This window comes from Ovis canadensis, chromosome 3 (genome assembly GCF_042477335.2).
Source record: "Ovis canadensis isolate MfBH-ARS-UI-01 breed Bighorn chromosome 3, ARS-UI_OviCan_v2, whole genome shotgun sequence".
NCBI lineage: Eukaryota > Metazoa > Chordata > Mammalia > Artiodactyla > Bovidae > Ovis > Ovis canadensis.
In genome coordinates this window covers 33,963,941-33,978,042 of record NC_091247.1, presented here as the reverse complement: position 1 = coordinate 33,978,042, position 14,102 = coordinate 33,963,941, and the positions used below count along the sequence as shown (strand labels likewise).

The 14,102-nt window shown below is 44.5% G+C and overlaps 1 protein-coding gene across 2 annotated transcripts; it reads right to left on the bottom strand.

Moving 5' to 3' along the window:
• Positions 1 to 3,464: 3,464 nt before the first annotated feature.
• On the bottom strand, positions 3,465 to 9,736 carry CENPA (centromere protein A). 2 transcript variants are annotated; one of them, XM_069580270.1, is made up of 5 exons: positions 9,444 to 9,736; positions 6,506 to 6,615; positions 5,915 to 5,992; positions 5,484 to 5,627; positions 3,465 to 4,669 (listed from the first exon to the last, which is right to left on the bottom strand). In XM_069580270.1, the coding sequence occupies exons 1-4, from the start codon at positions 9,535 to 9,537 to the stop codon at positions 5,493 to 5,495; spliced, it is 417 nt and encodes a 138-aa protein (XP_069436371.1). In that variant the 5' UTR covers positions 9,538 to 9,736; the 3' UTR covers positions 3,465 to 4,669; positions 5,484 to 5,492. The 2 variants fall into 2 exon arrangements, with proteins under 2 accessions (XP_069436371.1, XP_069436372.1); XM_069580271.1 differs by having other exon boundaries at positions 3,465 to 4,280.
• Between the last annotated feature and the right edge of the window lie 4,366 nt (positions 9,737 to 14,102).

Sequence of the window (14,102 nt, the reverse complement as noted above, 5' to 3'; positions counted from 1 at the left end):
CTTTCAAAACTGGCTGGTTATCACCATTACTCCCAAACCTGTAAGTCTGATTCCATGAAAGGGCTTGAAAAAAACTCATTTTATCTCAAATGTGCAAACTAACTATGCTGTCTCTTGTGGCCAGTCTGATGGCTGCCTCCTGTTCTTTGCTGCTGTTTCTATCGAAAAGTTGCAGGTAAGTCATGCTGTTATTAATAGCAGAGTTGGGGTTTCAATTCTCTGGGTGTATGAGTGAGATCTGATGAAAGGGAGGAGAGTGAGTTCTAACTCTGTGTGCAAACTGTAAACCGGGGAAACGCAAAGTAACAAGGCTTGGAGAGACAGGTGTTAGGCAAAGGGGTTTAGTATTATTTGGACTGAATGTCAATCCTTTCTCTCTACAGTCTTCATTGACATCTAGTATCTGACCCTCTGCCTTCTACCCTGAGGACCCTGCTTCCGTTGATAGACCAGAGAGGGTGTCCAGAATGACTCACGTGGCTGGGATGCAGGGGGCACCGATCAGAACTTAGCAAATGCCCAGGGAGAAGCACTCTGCCAGTCCTCTACAGCTCACTCAGAGACTCTGAAATTCACATCTCTTGTTTCTGTCCTGGATCAAGCTGCATTTAATTTTCTCTGGGAGCCATTTCCTGGAATCTTCTAGAGGTTGGGGATTTGGAACTGACTCTATATTCTCATCAAACAGTTTAGCCAGTAATGAAAAGAGCTATTATCAGCTGGGGTATAAACATTGAGGATGGAGTCCAATTATTTCCCCCATTGGGAAAACATATTACAGAATTTGAGAAAATATTTTATTGAATATTTAGAATTACAAAACTAACATTCTTGTTGGAACATATTCCTCTATTCAAGTCCTTTTCTCATTTGTGAATCAAGTTTTTGTTGTTGTTTTTAGTTCTCTATATGTTCTGATATTAATCTCTTATCAAATATGATCTGCAAATATTTTCCTCAATCTGTGTTGTCTCATTATATCATTTTATATATACCAGAGAAGGCAGTGGCACCTCACTCCAGTACTCTTGCCTGGGAAATCCCATGGACGGAGGAGCCTGGTAGGCTACAGTCCATGGGGTCGCTAAGAGTCGGACATGACTGAGCAACTTCCCTTTCACTTTTCACTTTCATGCATTGGAGAAGGAAATGGCAACCCACTCCAGTGTTCTTGCCTGGAGAATTCCAGGGACAGAGGAGCCTGGTGGGCTGCTGTCTGTGGTTGCACAGAATCGGACACGACTGAAGCGACTTAGCAGCAGCAGCAACATACATATATATATATATATAAACCCAGTCCAGTATTCTTTCCTGGAGAATCTCAGACAGGAGCCTGGTAAGCTATAGTCCATAGAGTCAAGGAGAGTTGGACACAACTGAAGAGACTTAGCATATATGTAACAAATAATTGCTAATTCTGCCTTTTCACTATTGATTGCACAAATATCCTTAATTTTCATAGTCAAATATGTTCATTTTTTTCTATTGCCTGTACCTTTGGTGTCATATCCAAGAAATTATTGCCAAATCCAATGTTGTAAAGTATTTGCCCTATTTTTTTTTTCTTTCTTAATGATTTTTTGTCTTAAAAAAAACCTCTTTTTCTGTTTTCTTCTGAGAGTTTTGTAATTGTCTTTCTTATATCTGAGCTTTTGGTCCATTTTGAGTCAACTTTTCTATATGGTGGTGGGTAAGGTTTCAACTTCATTCTTTGCATGGGGATATCCAGTTTTTCCAGAAACATTTGTTGGAAAACCTTTTCCCCCATTTAATGGCCTTGGCACCCTTGTCAAAAATCATATGACCATATATTCAAGGGTTTATTTATAGGCCCCTCATCCTATTCCATTGGTCTATCTGGTCTTTATGCCAGTAGTCATTTGGACCACTCTCCTACTGAAGACAAAGTTGGACAAATATATTTTTGCTCTTAAAAGCATTAAACTGCTAACAAGGTAGTGACTATTAGGAACTATTGATCCAAGATCAAAGAGAGGATGGAAATCTAGAGATGAGCTTAATAGCAGATGAGGCCTAACATTTTCCTGTGGGGATATAGCTGAGGAATAATGAGCTATGCTTTTGGTAACCTTGTGGAGTTAGGGAGACAAGGCTGAAGTACAGGCCTGCTAAGGTAAGAGTGATAAATTGACCTTGGAGGGCTGCCTGTACCTTGGGAATAAAATGAATGAGAAGCAATTTCTTTTTTTTAATTAACTTGGCAGATAAATACTTTATACAGTATTGTGATGTCTTTTCATACATCAACATGAATCAGTCACAGGAATACATGTGTCCCCCCATCCTGAATCCCGCCTGCCACCTCCCGAGAAGCGATTTCTACACAGCTCCTTGGCTTTGAATCATCTGGGTGGTTCAGAAAATCTTGGGCTCGAAAACTGAACTGAACGTGGTTCTGAATGTTTAGTGCCTCTAAGCATCTGCAGAAAAAAAATACCTAATCCTCTCTAGAGGAAGGTATCATTCTAGGCCTCAAATTATTTCCCCATATAGATGTGTCAGGCATACAATCGTGTGTAATCAACACCAAAGAGAAAAAAAAAAATGAGCAAGAATCAACAGAAGCCATAAATAGAAACAGATTCATAGGGAGTCTATGAGAGTTACATAGTCTGCAAAGCAACTTACTTTCTATGTTAAAGGATATAAAAGCCAAGCTTGACATTTTCGACAAGGAGCTAGAAATTATAAAAAGGGACATGACAATTCGGAGAAGAATCAGAAATTCTAGAACTAGGATTTCCCTGGTGGTACAGTGGATAAGAATTCACCTGCCAGTGCTGGAGACATGGGTTCAATCTCTGCTCCTGGGAGATCCCACATGCCACAGAGCAACTAAGCCTGTGCGTCACAACTACTGAAGCCCGTGGGCCTAAAGCCTGTGGTCTGGAACAAGAAGCCACCAAAGAGAAGCCTGCACACTGCAATGAAGAGAGTTCTTAGATATCAAAAAATGTGAAAGCATAAATTAAAAACTCAGTGGAAAGGTTAGAAAATGATGGTGAAATCACCCAGAAAGTAGGGAAAACAAAAACAAAACTCCAACAACATCAGCTATATAAGTGCTCAAAGTTGATAGTAAATTGTATCATCAGATTCTCAGGTTATTGTATGGTTACTATCCATGTTACTCTGTGGTGCTGAGCACACATCCTGCCTGGCATTTGAATGTGACATGTGACCATGTGTTGCAGTGGGGTCCTGGTTAGCACAATTTTAGGAGAGCAGAGAAGCGTCAATTTTAAGAAAATTAGAGGAAGAGTATAATCCTGACGGAGAAGGAAATGGAAACCCACTCCAGTATTCTTGCCTAGAGAATCCTGTGGACAGCGGAGCCTGGTGGGCTGCCGTCTATGGGGTCGCACAGAGTCGGACACGACTGAAGCGACTTCGAATGCATGCATGCATCATAATCTTCTGATTAATAACACTCTGACAAGAACTTTAAATGTATTCGTAGATAAGCTTTATTCCAATGTTTACATAAAAATGAGTTGATGTTGAACAGGAAAAGGTTTTTACAAAGGGTTAAAATTTATCAAACAACAGAACTTGGTCCTTCCCTTTAGTTTGAATTCAGTTGGCTGACACATCGTTATTAGTATCCGTCCTCACTAATCATTATCACACACAGTATGGTACTTCCTATTTCCCTGGAAGTCTCTTAAACTGCTTTCAGTTAAAAGAGAAGGGCAAGGATTTTATCGGCTCATACCCTACTCCACTGGAGGCAAAGATACATCCTTCAATTCTCTTGTTTAAATTGTGGTTGTTGGCAAAGTGTCCAAATGAAGAATTTAATGCTAACACACAGAGAACACAGTATAATCTATGTATAACAGTAACTTTGCTTCAAGTTTTTTTCATTAAGAATTATTTTTATTATCTCTCCACAAGGAAGTTATAAAAATACCTATAAAAACATTGAAAAGGCTCTTTAAAATCCTGGAATGAAAAATTCTGAAGTATAAATTATGATACATCTTCTATGACTTGCAAATAAAAAATATAAATTCTACAAGTTGGAATTTCTGAATGATTTTGGCAGGAATTTACCAGAAGGACCCAGAACATCAAACCTTAACAATTTTCTGTTTTCATCCCAAATGAGTTTTTGAAAAGCTGTATAATCTTTTGACAGGTACAGTCCACATACAAACTTGCTTCTGCCGTTAACGATGAAGTCAATCTGAAGGACAGAGATTTGTATGCTGGATGCGCCAGGCTCTTTCATGCAACTGACTGGTCTTCTCTTATTTCTTTCCATCATGTTTTAAATAAAAGTAAATATATATATATGGTAAAAAATTTAAATGGTACAAGAAGATTTAAAATAATTAGTAAATATCCTTTTCCCCCTTAACCTAGAAAATCTGATCTCTTCCAAATCATCAGTCACATGAATAATTTGCAAAGTGAAGTCAACCTTAGAGTCTCTTCATCTGAAAATTATTCTCAGGATTTCTGGAATGTGTTGATTCTCTCATATATTACCTCTGTTACAGAGGAAAGCCATGCAGTCTTCTTCTAAAAAAAAAACTAACTACGAAAGCAACTCGCACACTCTGCTTCGAGAGAGCAAGTCCAGGCAACACCTTGTACTCCGTGGATCTGGAGCTGGCTACAGGCAGAAGCTCTGGTACCAACCCTGAAATTTAGGAATCATATTAACTAACAAGGCATTTTCAAAAATAAGAACTTTCTTTCAATCAAAACGAGGTCATCACATATACACTATTGTGTGTGAATGATAACTAGCTACGGAGAAGCTGCTGTATAACATACAGAGTCCAGCCTGGCGCTCTGTGATGACCTAGAGGAGAGGGAGGCTCAAGAGGGAGGGGATATATATATATATATGTATAATTATGGCTGATTCATGTTGTCATACCACAGAAACCAATACAACATTGTAAAGTCATTATTTTCCAATTAAAAATTCAAACCCAAAGAATCCCACAAGGTCATCTGGTCCTTGAAAAACAGAGAGGATGAACTCTGTCATTATTTAATTGAAAAATAAGTGTGTGTTAGTTGCTCAGTCATGTCTGACTCTTTGTGACCCCACAAACTGTAGACCTCTAGGCTTCTCTGTCTATGGAGTTCTCCAAGCAAGAATACTGGAGTGGATTGCCATTACTTTCTCCAGAGGATCTTCCTGATCCAGGAATTAAACCCAGGTCTCCTGCATGGCTGGCAGAGTCTTTGCCATTTGAGCTACAGGGAAGTCAAAATTAAAACTGAAAAATAACTTTGTACAAAAGGATATGAGCCACAGAATCCCAAACATTCAAGTTAAAACTAGGTCAAAGCTTTCCTAGAGAACAAAGGGGAGGCAAGGCAGCAAAGGAGTCAGGATGGAGAAGGAAGCTTTTTTCAGAGAAATTCCCACCCTGGTGGTGGGAAGTTGAACACTCTCCGGGCAAGGTCTGCTCACACTCTGGTGAGCAGGAAATGCTTACAGAGACTGCTCAGCCAAGCCCTTCCTGAATGCCTCGGATCCTCCGGGCCAGCTGCACATCCTTGGGGAAGAGCGTGACGCGGCCGGCGTGTAAGGAGAGGAGATAGGCATCCTCGAAGAGATGAACTAGAAATGCTTCTGCCGCCTGCGGACACAAAGAGAAGCAGAAAGACTGACAATGATGAGGGGACGTGGACTGCTTTTTGCTGAGAGACCTGCTAAAAGCTCAGCCTCTAAGGGCTCAAAGGACTACAGGAAAGATTGTTCACAGCACGAGACTGAACTTTGCCAGGAAATTCCACTACTACCAGACCAGAGTCCAGCCTCCAGACTCGGGGTGTTCCCTGTTGCTCTTTTCAAGGAGGTGATATTCAGCCTCATCCTTCTCCCATTCTCAGCCCTCACCCAAGTGGCGCCTGACCCCCTTCTTACCTCTTGTAGGGCCAACAGGGCCTGGGCTTGCCAATTGAAGTCCACACCACGAGTGAATTGAACACATATTTCTCTTGCCTGTGAAAGAGCAGGGATGGGGAGCAAGGGGAAGAATAGAGAGGAAAAGGAGACTCAAGAGAAGCTGGACTCTCTCCGTGAGTCTCCATGAATCTTCACTTCTGGTATTCCTTCCTGGTGCTTAACCTTGGGACCTAACTAGTAGCTAACACCTAACTAGGTGTCAACTCCAGGGAGGTTAGAGATGGGCACATCTCTCCTGGTCATGGTAGGGGGAGAGGAGGACACAACGTCTTAGGGCAGGAGAAGGGATGAGAGGCTGATTGGATGAGAGTTCCTTTTACAAAAGCAAAAAAGCACAGTTTCAAAGGTGGTGGGGGTTAGAAATGAACTCTAGAAAGAATGAGAAGTTGCTCTCAGCAGGGCTCATGTTTTCAGGAGCTGAAGTGTCCCTGATCAGATTATAGAAGAGGTCCCTTGCCATTTGGGCAAGAGATGACAGGGCCCCAACACCTGGGAAATTTAAAGAAAGGAGGCTGCACAAGGGTTGGCGGGGAGCTCCCTGGAACTCACCAGGCGGCAGAAGGGGGTCTTTCTTAACAGCAGGTGTGTGGTCTTCTGAAGAGTTCGGATCTCCTTCAGGATTCCACGTCCCCGGCGAGCAAGTGGACGGGAGGACGTGCCTGAGCAAACGAGTCAAGTCATAGAGTAAAAGGCAGTGGAAAACAGGTGGTGTGCTGCAACCTGGCCATCAAACTGCCAAACATGCATGCTCGGTCGTGTCCGACTGTGCAGCCCCCTGGACTGTAGCCCACCAGGCTCCTCTGTCCATGGGATTCTCCAGGCAAGAATACAGCAGTGGGTTGCCACGCCCTCCTCCAGGGGGATCTTCCCAACCCAAGGATCAAACCCCTGTCTCTTGCGTCTCCTGCATTGGCAGGCAGATTCCTTACCACTAGTGCTACCTGGGAAGCCAAATAGTAGACTGTAGAAAACAGGCTCCCCAAAACAGGGGTTTTTGTCTATTGCGGTCATTGTGGTCATCTTCAGCAACTGGAGAACAGTGGATCAGTGCTACATAAATATTGGTTAAATCAATGAATAAATGATCCTTTCAGGGTCCTACTGACCCTCAGTGATGATCCTTTGAGGGTCTTAATTTAAATGCCAACTCTTTCACACATTACCTTAATCCTAATGTAATGGGAAGCCACGGAAGAGCTTTAAGCAGGACGGAGAGTTGATACACTTTTATTTAAAGATCACTCCTGCTCCTATGTAAGGAAAGTACTGAAAAGGGACAAGAGTAGAAGTGATGTCATAGCTGGCTTAGGGTTGGGGCTTAGATGAGGCTAGTGGGAGTAGAAAAGGAAACAAGTGGCATGATTAGGATGCGATGTAGCAGTAGAAGTACCTGAACTTACATTTGGATTGGATGGACATGGGGCATAGAATGAAAAATCTCTTCCAGGTTTTTGGCTGTGGGAGGTTGTGCCATTTACTGAAATGGGGGAAACTGAGGATGAAGAGGCAGGAGAAGAGTAACCAAAAGTTTGCTTTTAGATGTGTTTGGAGAAGAACTGACTCATTGGAAAAAACCCTGATGCTGGGAAAGATTGAAGGCCAGAGGAGAAGGGGATGACAGAGGATGAGATGGTTGGATGGCATCACCAACTCTATAGACATGAGTTTAAGCAAACTCCAGGAGTTGGTGATGGACAGGGAAGCCTGGTGTGCTGCAGTCCACGGGGTCGCAAAGCGTCGGACACGACTGAGCTACTGAACTGAACTAGTGTGACATACCCCAAAGTCACACTAGTAGGACATAGGTATGTGGAGTCAGAGGCGAGACCCGGGCTGGAGCTAAACGTGTATGTGAGAGCTGTCAGAGTGTTAAGTCCTACTGGAGTCAAAAGGAGAGATGAGCCCCCCTGGGGAAGGGAAAGAAAGAAAAAGGAGACCACGGAAGTCCAACATCAACTTGCTAAAGAGAGATGGCACAGGCACTAACCACTGAGTAGAAATTACAGAGTGTATGTATCATGGAGTCAGGGGGATGGAGGGTTTTGAGGAAGAAATGGCCCATTGTGTCGAATGCTTCTGAAAGACAGGGTAAGAGAAGAACACAGGCATGTCTAATAAAGTTGGCAACACAAAAGTAGTTGGTGACCTTGACAGGAGTAGTTCAAAGGCACTAGACACAGGGGTAGTGGTTATGAGAAGTCGGATTGGAACGAGTTGAAGGGTCACTGGGAAGAGAGGAAAACACACACATGGCAACACTAGTCTCAGGGCCTCAGTAACAATAAAATAAGAAAGAAAATGTATAAAAATGAAAAAACGATTCAAAAGTCATTACTTGCCCATAATATAATAGCTCACTTGAAAATTTCAACTAAAGCAAGAGAATTCAGCAAGTTCGCTAGCTGCAAAGGTTATTTATGTTTAGGAAAGAAAAAAATCCTATGCACTATAGCAACATCTACAAAAAACCGATAACACTTTCTTCTCCCTGCTCTTAGCTATGGAGCAGGAGACAAGTAAAGCGGTTGCTGATGGTTAGGTCTCCCATCCCCCAGACCACAGCACAGAAACTGAGGACCACAGACCACCCTTCTTTCCAGGCATATACCTCTGCAAGAGGACAAGGTGAGAGAACAGGTTGAGTTAGGGCACTTTGGTTAAGGCCCAACACAGCCTCTCACTGAAGGGAAAAAAACCCACCCCCCCACCCACCCAAATACCTAAACAGGCACCTTCTAAAAGTAGAACTGTTGTTGTCACAAAACTTTTGTGAAGTTGTCACCAAAAGTAGCCAATAATTTTGCGACTGAAAAAAGCACAAACACTGATTTTAAAAAATCCTGTCTGCGGGAACAGATTGGGTGACCTTGCTCAAGTTAGCAGGTCTGTCTGAGCCATTTGTAAAATGGGCACAATATAAATTTAAGTAACTTCGTATAAAGAGTTTAACATAATGCCTAGTTAGTGGTAAGCAGTCAACCCATGCTGTTAGTATCAAGAATGTCTAAGCCAGTCCTTTCTCCTCCTCGAAACTGCTTTCCTCAGTCCCCTCCGGGTTTTGGACCTTGTTTCCGTACTGAGCTTCCCTGGTGGCTCAGACCGTAAAGCGTCTGTCTACAATGCGGGAGACCCGGGTTCGATCCCAGGGTTGGGAAGATCCCCTGACGAAGGAAATGGCAACCCATTCCAGGACTATTGCCTGGAAAATCCCTTGGACGAAGGAACCTTGTAGGCTACAGTCCATGGGGTCGCAAAGAGTCGGACACGACTGAGCGACTTCACTTTCACTTTCCGTATGGACAGAACTGCTTTGCCCCCTGTAGAGGAAGGCGAATGGACCGGGATTGGGAGAATGGGCTCGATCCCAGATCAGCAAGGAGCCTCAGCTTTTCGTCTGTGAAATGAGCACGTGGACTGGGTCCGTACCCACCTCACAGACAGGCTGTAGGCAGACCGGCTCAGAGGAAAATGGATCGTGGCAGGTTACCTAAGGACCGGGCCGGCCGGCGGGCGGCGGGAGCCGGGCTCACGGGGCGCCTCCTTGGTGTTTCGGGCTTGCGTCTCGGGCGGTGCGGGCCCATGGCGGGCGAGCAGGGCTGCAGCCCCGCGGCTCCTTCTAGATCTTCTGGGTCCGGGGACAGAGGCTGGGAGGGCCGGGGCGTCCCGGCCGCGTGCCCCGGCTGGGTGCTATTCGAATTGCCCTCACCGCCGCCAATTCAGTGGCGGCGTTTTTTAAAAACCGAATCCAGCGACTCCCACTGGCTGCCTCGGAACGCTCCTGGGCTAACGGCGGCGGTGATAGGAGGAGACTACGGGGATGAGGCGGATCGACGGTAGGAACCAGCCAATAGAGACTTGAAGAAGTGAAAGGAGGCGGGAACTACTCCGCCCTCCGCTCGCTCGGAGAAGCCCGCATGTTTGATGGATTAGACCCAGGTAGTCCCGTGGCTTCTGGTCGTAAAAAGAAAGCTCCATTCTGACTATGTAGACGGTACGTGTGTGGAACGCGATTCTCTAGATGAATCACTTTGCGCAAATATTTTACGTTTTGCTCTATTAATCCTAAATTGGCTTTTAAAGACTCGGAGACAGGCCCAAGGAGAATGTGACTATTCTGTGCCTCTCCTGAGACTAGGGTCACCCGGAACACCCCACGAACGCGACTCAGAAATGAGCATTAACTCAGTTCATTTCAGTCGCTCAGTCATGTCCGACTCTCTAAGAGCCCATGGACTTCATCATGCCAGTCTTCCCTGTCCATCATCAACTCCCGAACCTTGCTCAAACTCATGTTCATTAAGTCGGTAATGCCATCCAACTATCTCATCCTGAACGCTATTAATGATTAGGGTCGTGGGACAGCCAGGATGGGAACTCTGACAATAAGATCAAGCAGGGCAGTCTTCAGCTCTTTTCTTGGATCATACGCTCCAGCATTTCAATAGAATCATCCCAAGGGAAAAGATCCCTTCCCTTCCTGTTGGGGGATAATATGCTTGAGGGCAAATATAGAACTAGACAGTTAGAATAAAGGGGGTTTTACATTACGCTTTTTTTGTTTGTTTGTTTTACATTTCCTAGATGTTCTATAGTAACCTGTGACTGTAATCAGGAAGAATGTTACAAAATCAGTGATCTTAGAGAACCCTTATTCACTGCTGGTTGGTGGGGATGCACATTGGTGCAGTCACAGTTGAAAACAGTATGGCAGTGGATCAAAAAATTAAACAAAGAATGACCATATGAGCTAGCAATTCCACTTCTGCATATACATTCCAAAAAAAAAGCAGAGGCTTGAACAGGTATCTGTACAATAAGGCTCATAGCAGTGTTATTCACAATAGCCACAAATGTCTAAGTGAATGAATAAATAAAATGTGGTATACACATACAATGGAATATTATTCAGCCTTACAAAGCAAGGAAATTTGGATACATATTACAACATGGATGAATCTTGAAGGGATTATGTTAAGCGAAATAAACCAGACACAAAAGGACCAATATTGTATGATGCCACTTATATGAGAAGCCTAGAATAGTCAAATTCATAGAGACAGAAAGGTAGGATGGTGGTTGCTAGGAGCTGGGGGAAGGGAGGAAAGGAGAATTATTGTTTAATGGGTGCAGAGTTGGCGTTTGGTAAAATGAAAAAGTTCTGCAGATGAATGATGGCTGATGGCTGCACAGCAAATGTAAGAGTACTTAATGCCACTGAACTCTACTCTTACTAATGGCCAATGTGGTGAGTTTTATGTTGTGTATATTTTACCACAATAAGAAAGAAAGGGAGGAGAGAAAGAAAGGAAGGATATGGGAGGCGGGGAAGGAAAGGAATGTTTGGTTGAACCCATTGAGATATAGTCAAATGACAGAAGGATGGTTGTTATTCAGTGACACAGAGGCAAGAAGTCCTACTATACTAGTCTTCAAGACCTGTTAGTCAGACAAAGCAAATCTTCACTCACTTTGCTTTAGACCTTGAGTGGCTTCTTTGTCTTATTACAAGTAAGTAGAAAATAAGGTGGGTTTCCAGGTGGCTCAGTGGTAAAGAAACTGCCTGCCCACGCAGAAGATGCAGGAGACACGGATTCGATCTCTGGGTCTGGAAGATCTCCTGGAGTAGGAAATGGCAACCGCTCCAGTATTCTTACCTGGAAAATTCCATGGACTGAGGAGCTGAGCGGGCCGCTGTCCATAGGGTTGCAAAGAGTTGAATACAGTTGAGTGACTGAGCAAAAATGTCAGCACAACATTGCATCCCTAGTAGTTACTTACTGAGCGACTGAGTAACAACAGAAAATAAGGTAGAAAATAGGTAAGTAAATGGTTAATCACACTAGGGGGTTTTAAGTAGAATATGGGAGACCCCTGTAAGTTAATGATTACTCGAGAGAGCAGGTGTACTTAACCACGAGGCCAAGCAGTGCTTTCTTAGCAACAAAACCCCCAAACAATTAAGCAGGGGTGGCAGGAGACCCACATACTGCTCAGTGAGCTCAGCAAGTTAATGATCCCTACGATATGCTCTCTGCACACATGAAAGTAATTTGTGAACTGCACTTGACCATGGAGAGCCAGGAAAAGTATGAAAGACAAACAAGTTACTTAATTGTGAAGGGACCCATCTAGCATCAAAGTCAGGATCAGAATGGACACCAGGACCATCATCCTCAGAGCAGGATTTGGCACTTCTGGGAGAATGGGAGGCTGGCCCAAGGACAAGAATTTTGATTTCTGGAGAGGTCAGGGCCGGTCCTTGTACATATGTGGGTCTGGGGCTGGCATCTGGCCAGGTATCACCCTTTTTGAATGGCAGTGTGTGACTGAATTATGAGTGAACTCCGTGCCCAAATGGGCTCCTTTTCTTTGGGTATTAAGGTAGACCATGAGCTCCAGGTGGTGTTAGTGGTAAAGAAGCCACCTGCCACTGTGGGTTAGACACAAGAGAGGTGGGTTTGATCCCAGGGTCAGCAAGATCCCCTGGAGGAGGGCATGGCAACCCACTCCAGTATTCTTGCCTGGCAAAACCCATAGACAGAGGAGCTTGGTGGGCTACAGTCCATGGTCACAGAGTCAGACATGACTGAAGCAACTTAGCATGCATGAGCCCCAACCACAGTCCCTGGTGCCTCTTGCTGGTCAGCACAGAAGAATCTCTGGATCATCAGTAGGAAAAAAGACCATAGATTCCTGGAGATGCCTGTGAATATACCTGGTTCACTTCTTTTATCTGTGGGACAAGGAGACTGATGCTTGGAGATGCCTGTGAATATATCTGGCTCACTTCCTTTATCCATGGGACAAGGAGACTGATGCCTGGGAGAGGAAGGGGCTTCTTAGGCCACTAGTTAGAGCCAGATCTGGAACTCTGGATTCACAATCAAGAACTCTACTCACTGCATCAAGAGGCAATGGAACCCAAGTCTTTATCTTAGAATGAGGAACAGAACCTGAGAATAATATTCTGCATCAAATTTTGGTGGCCCTTTCCTCCTCTGACATTTATTTTATAAATAAAAGCAAACAAACACTATTTTGTACTCATGACTTCTGATTTTGTGATGCCCATGGTGATTTCCCCCTTGGCTGTTCCAGAATCTGGGTGAGAGTTCCTGCCTACCTTGAAAAGGTAACAACTCTCAGCAACAGGCAGATTGGGTTGATGTGGGTCTACAGACCTTTAAGGCAGTATCTCCTTGAGTTGGCTGGCTGGAGCTGTGCTTGGAGATGCTTGGTGGGTCCACTGGTGATTGAGGGTGGGCTGAAGTCTGGTCCAGGAGACCCAGTCTTTGGTGACAGCTTACACAATAGACCGTCCAACAGCCAAGGGCTCGAAAATGTAAGTCTACTCTTTGAATGTCTCCGATCTTCATCCTCTCCACCATTTCTCTAGTTTGAAAGCGTTGCCACTCACTTGTGTCCTACTCTTTGAGACCCCATGGACTGTAGCCCGCCAGGCTCCTGTCTGTGGGATTCTCCAGGCAAGAATACTGGAGTGGGTTGCCATGCCCTCCTCCAGAGGAGCTTCCTGATCCAGGTTATCAAACTCAGGTCTCCTGCATTGCAGGCAGATTTTTCACCATCTGAGTTACCACGGAAGCCCTTCTCTAGTTTAGACCCTAATTAACCAGTGTTTTTTATTGTTAATTTTTTGGCTGCACCACACAGCATGTGGAACACTTGTTCCCTGGTTAGGGATTGGATTCGCATCTCCTGCATTGGAAGCATGGAGTCTGGACCACCAGGGAAGTCCCCAGTGGGTGTTGTTTTACCAGTCTCTGCCTTTAGTACCTCCTGACGCTAGTCAAACTTGTCTCCATATAACCACCAGGTGATCTTTCTAAACAATTTGGGTTTCACCACTCCTTTGGCACCCTGCTATCTAAGGATGGAGTTCTAGTGGCTCAGCAAAGCCTGAAAGGTACAGCACTACCCAGGGGCCTGTGCCACTCTCTGGCCTTGTCTCTTGCAGCTCTCTGTGTTGTACCCGTGGCCAGCAAACCAACCTACTCACCTGCAGCTCTTGAATTCATCATCTGGTTACACACTTAACACCTTTCTGTGCTTTCACCAGCTGTTCCTTGCTCCTAGAATATGACTTTCCTCTCTCCCCTCCCAGCCTGGAAGACACCTATTCATTCTG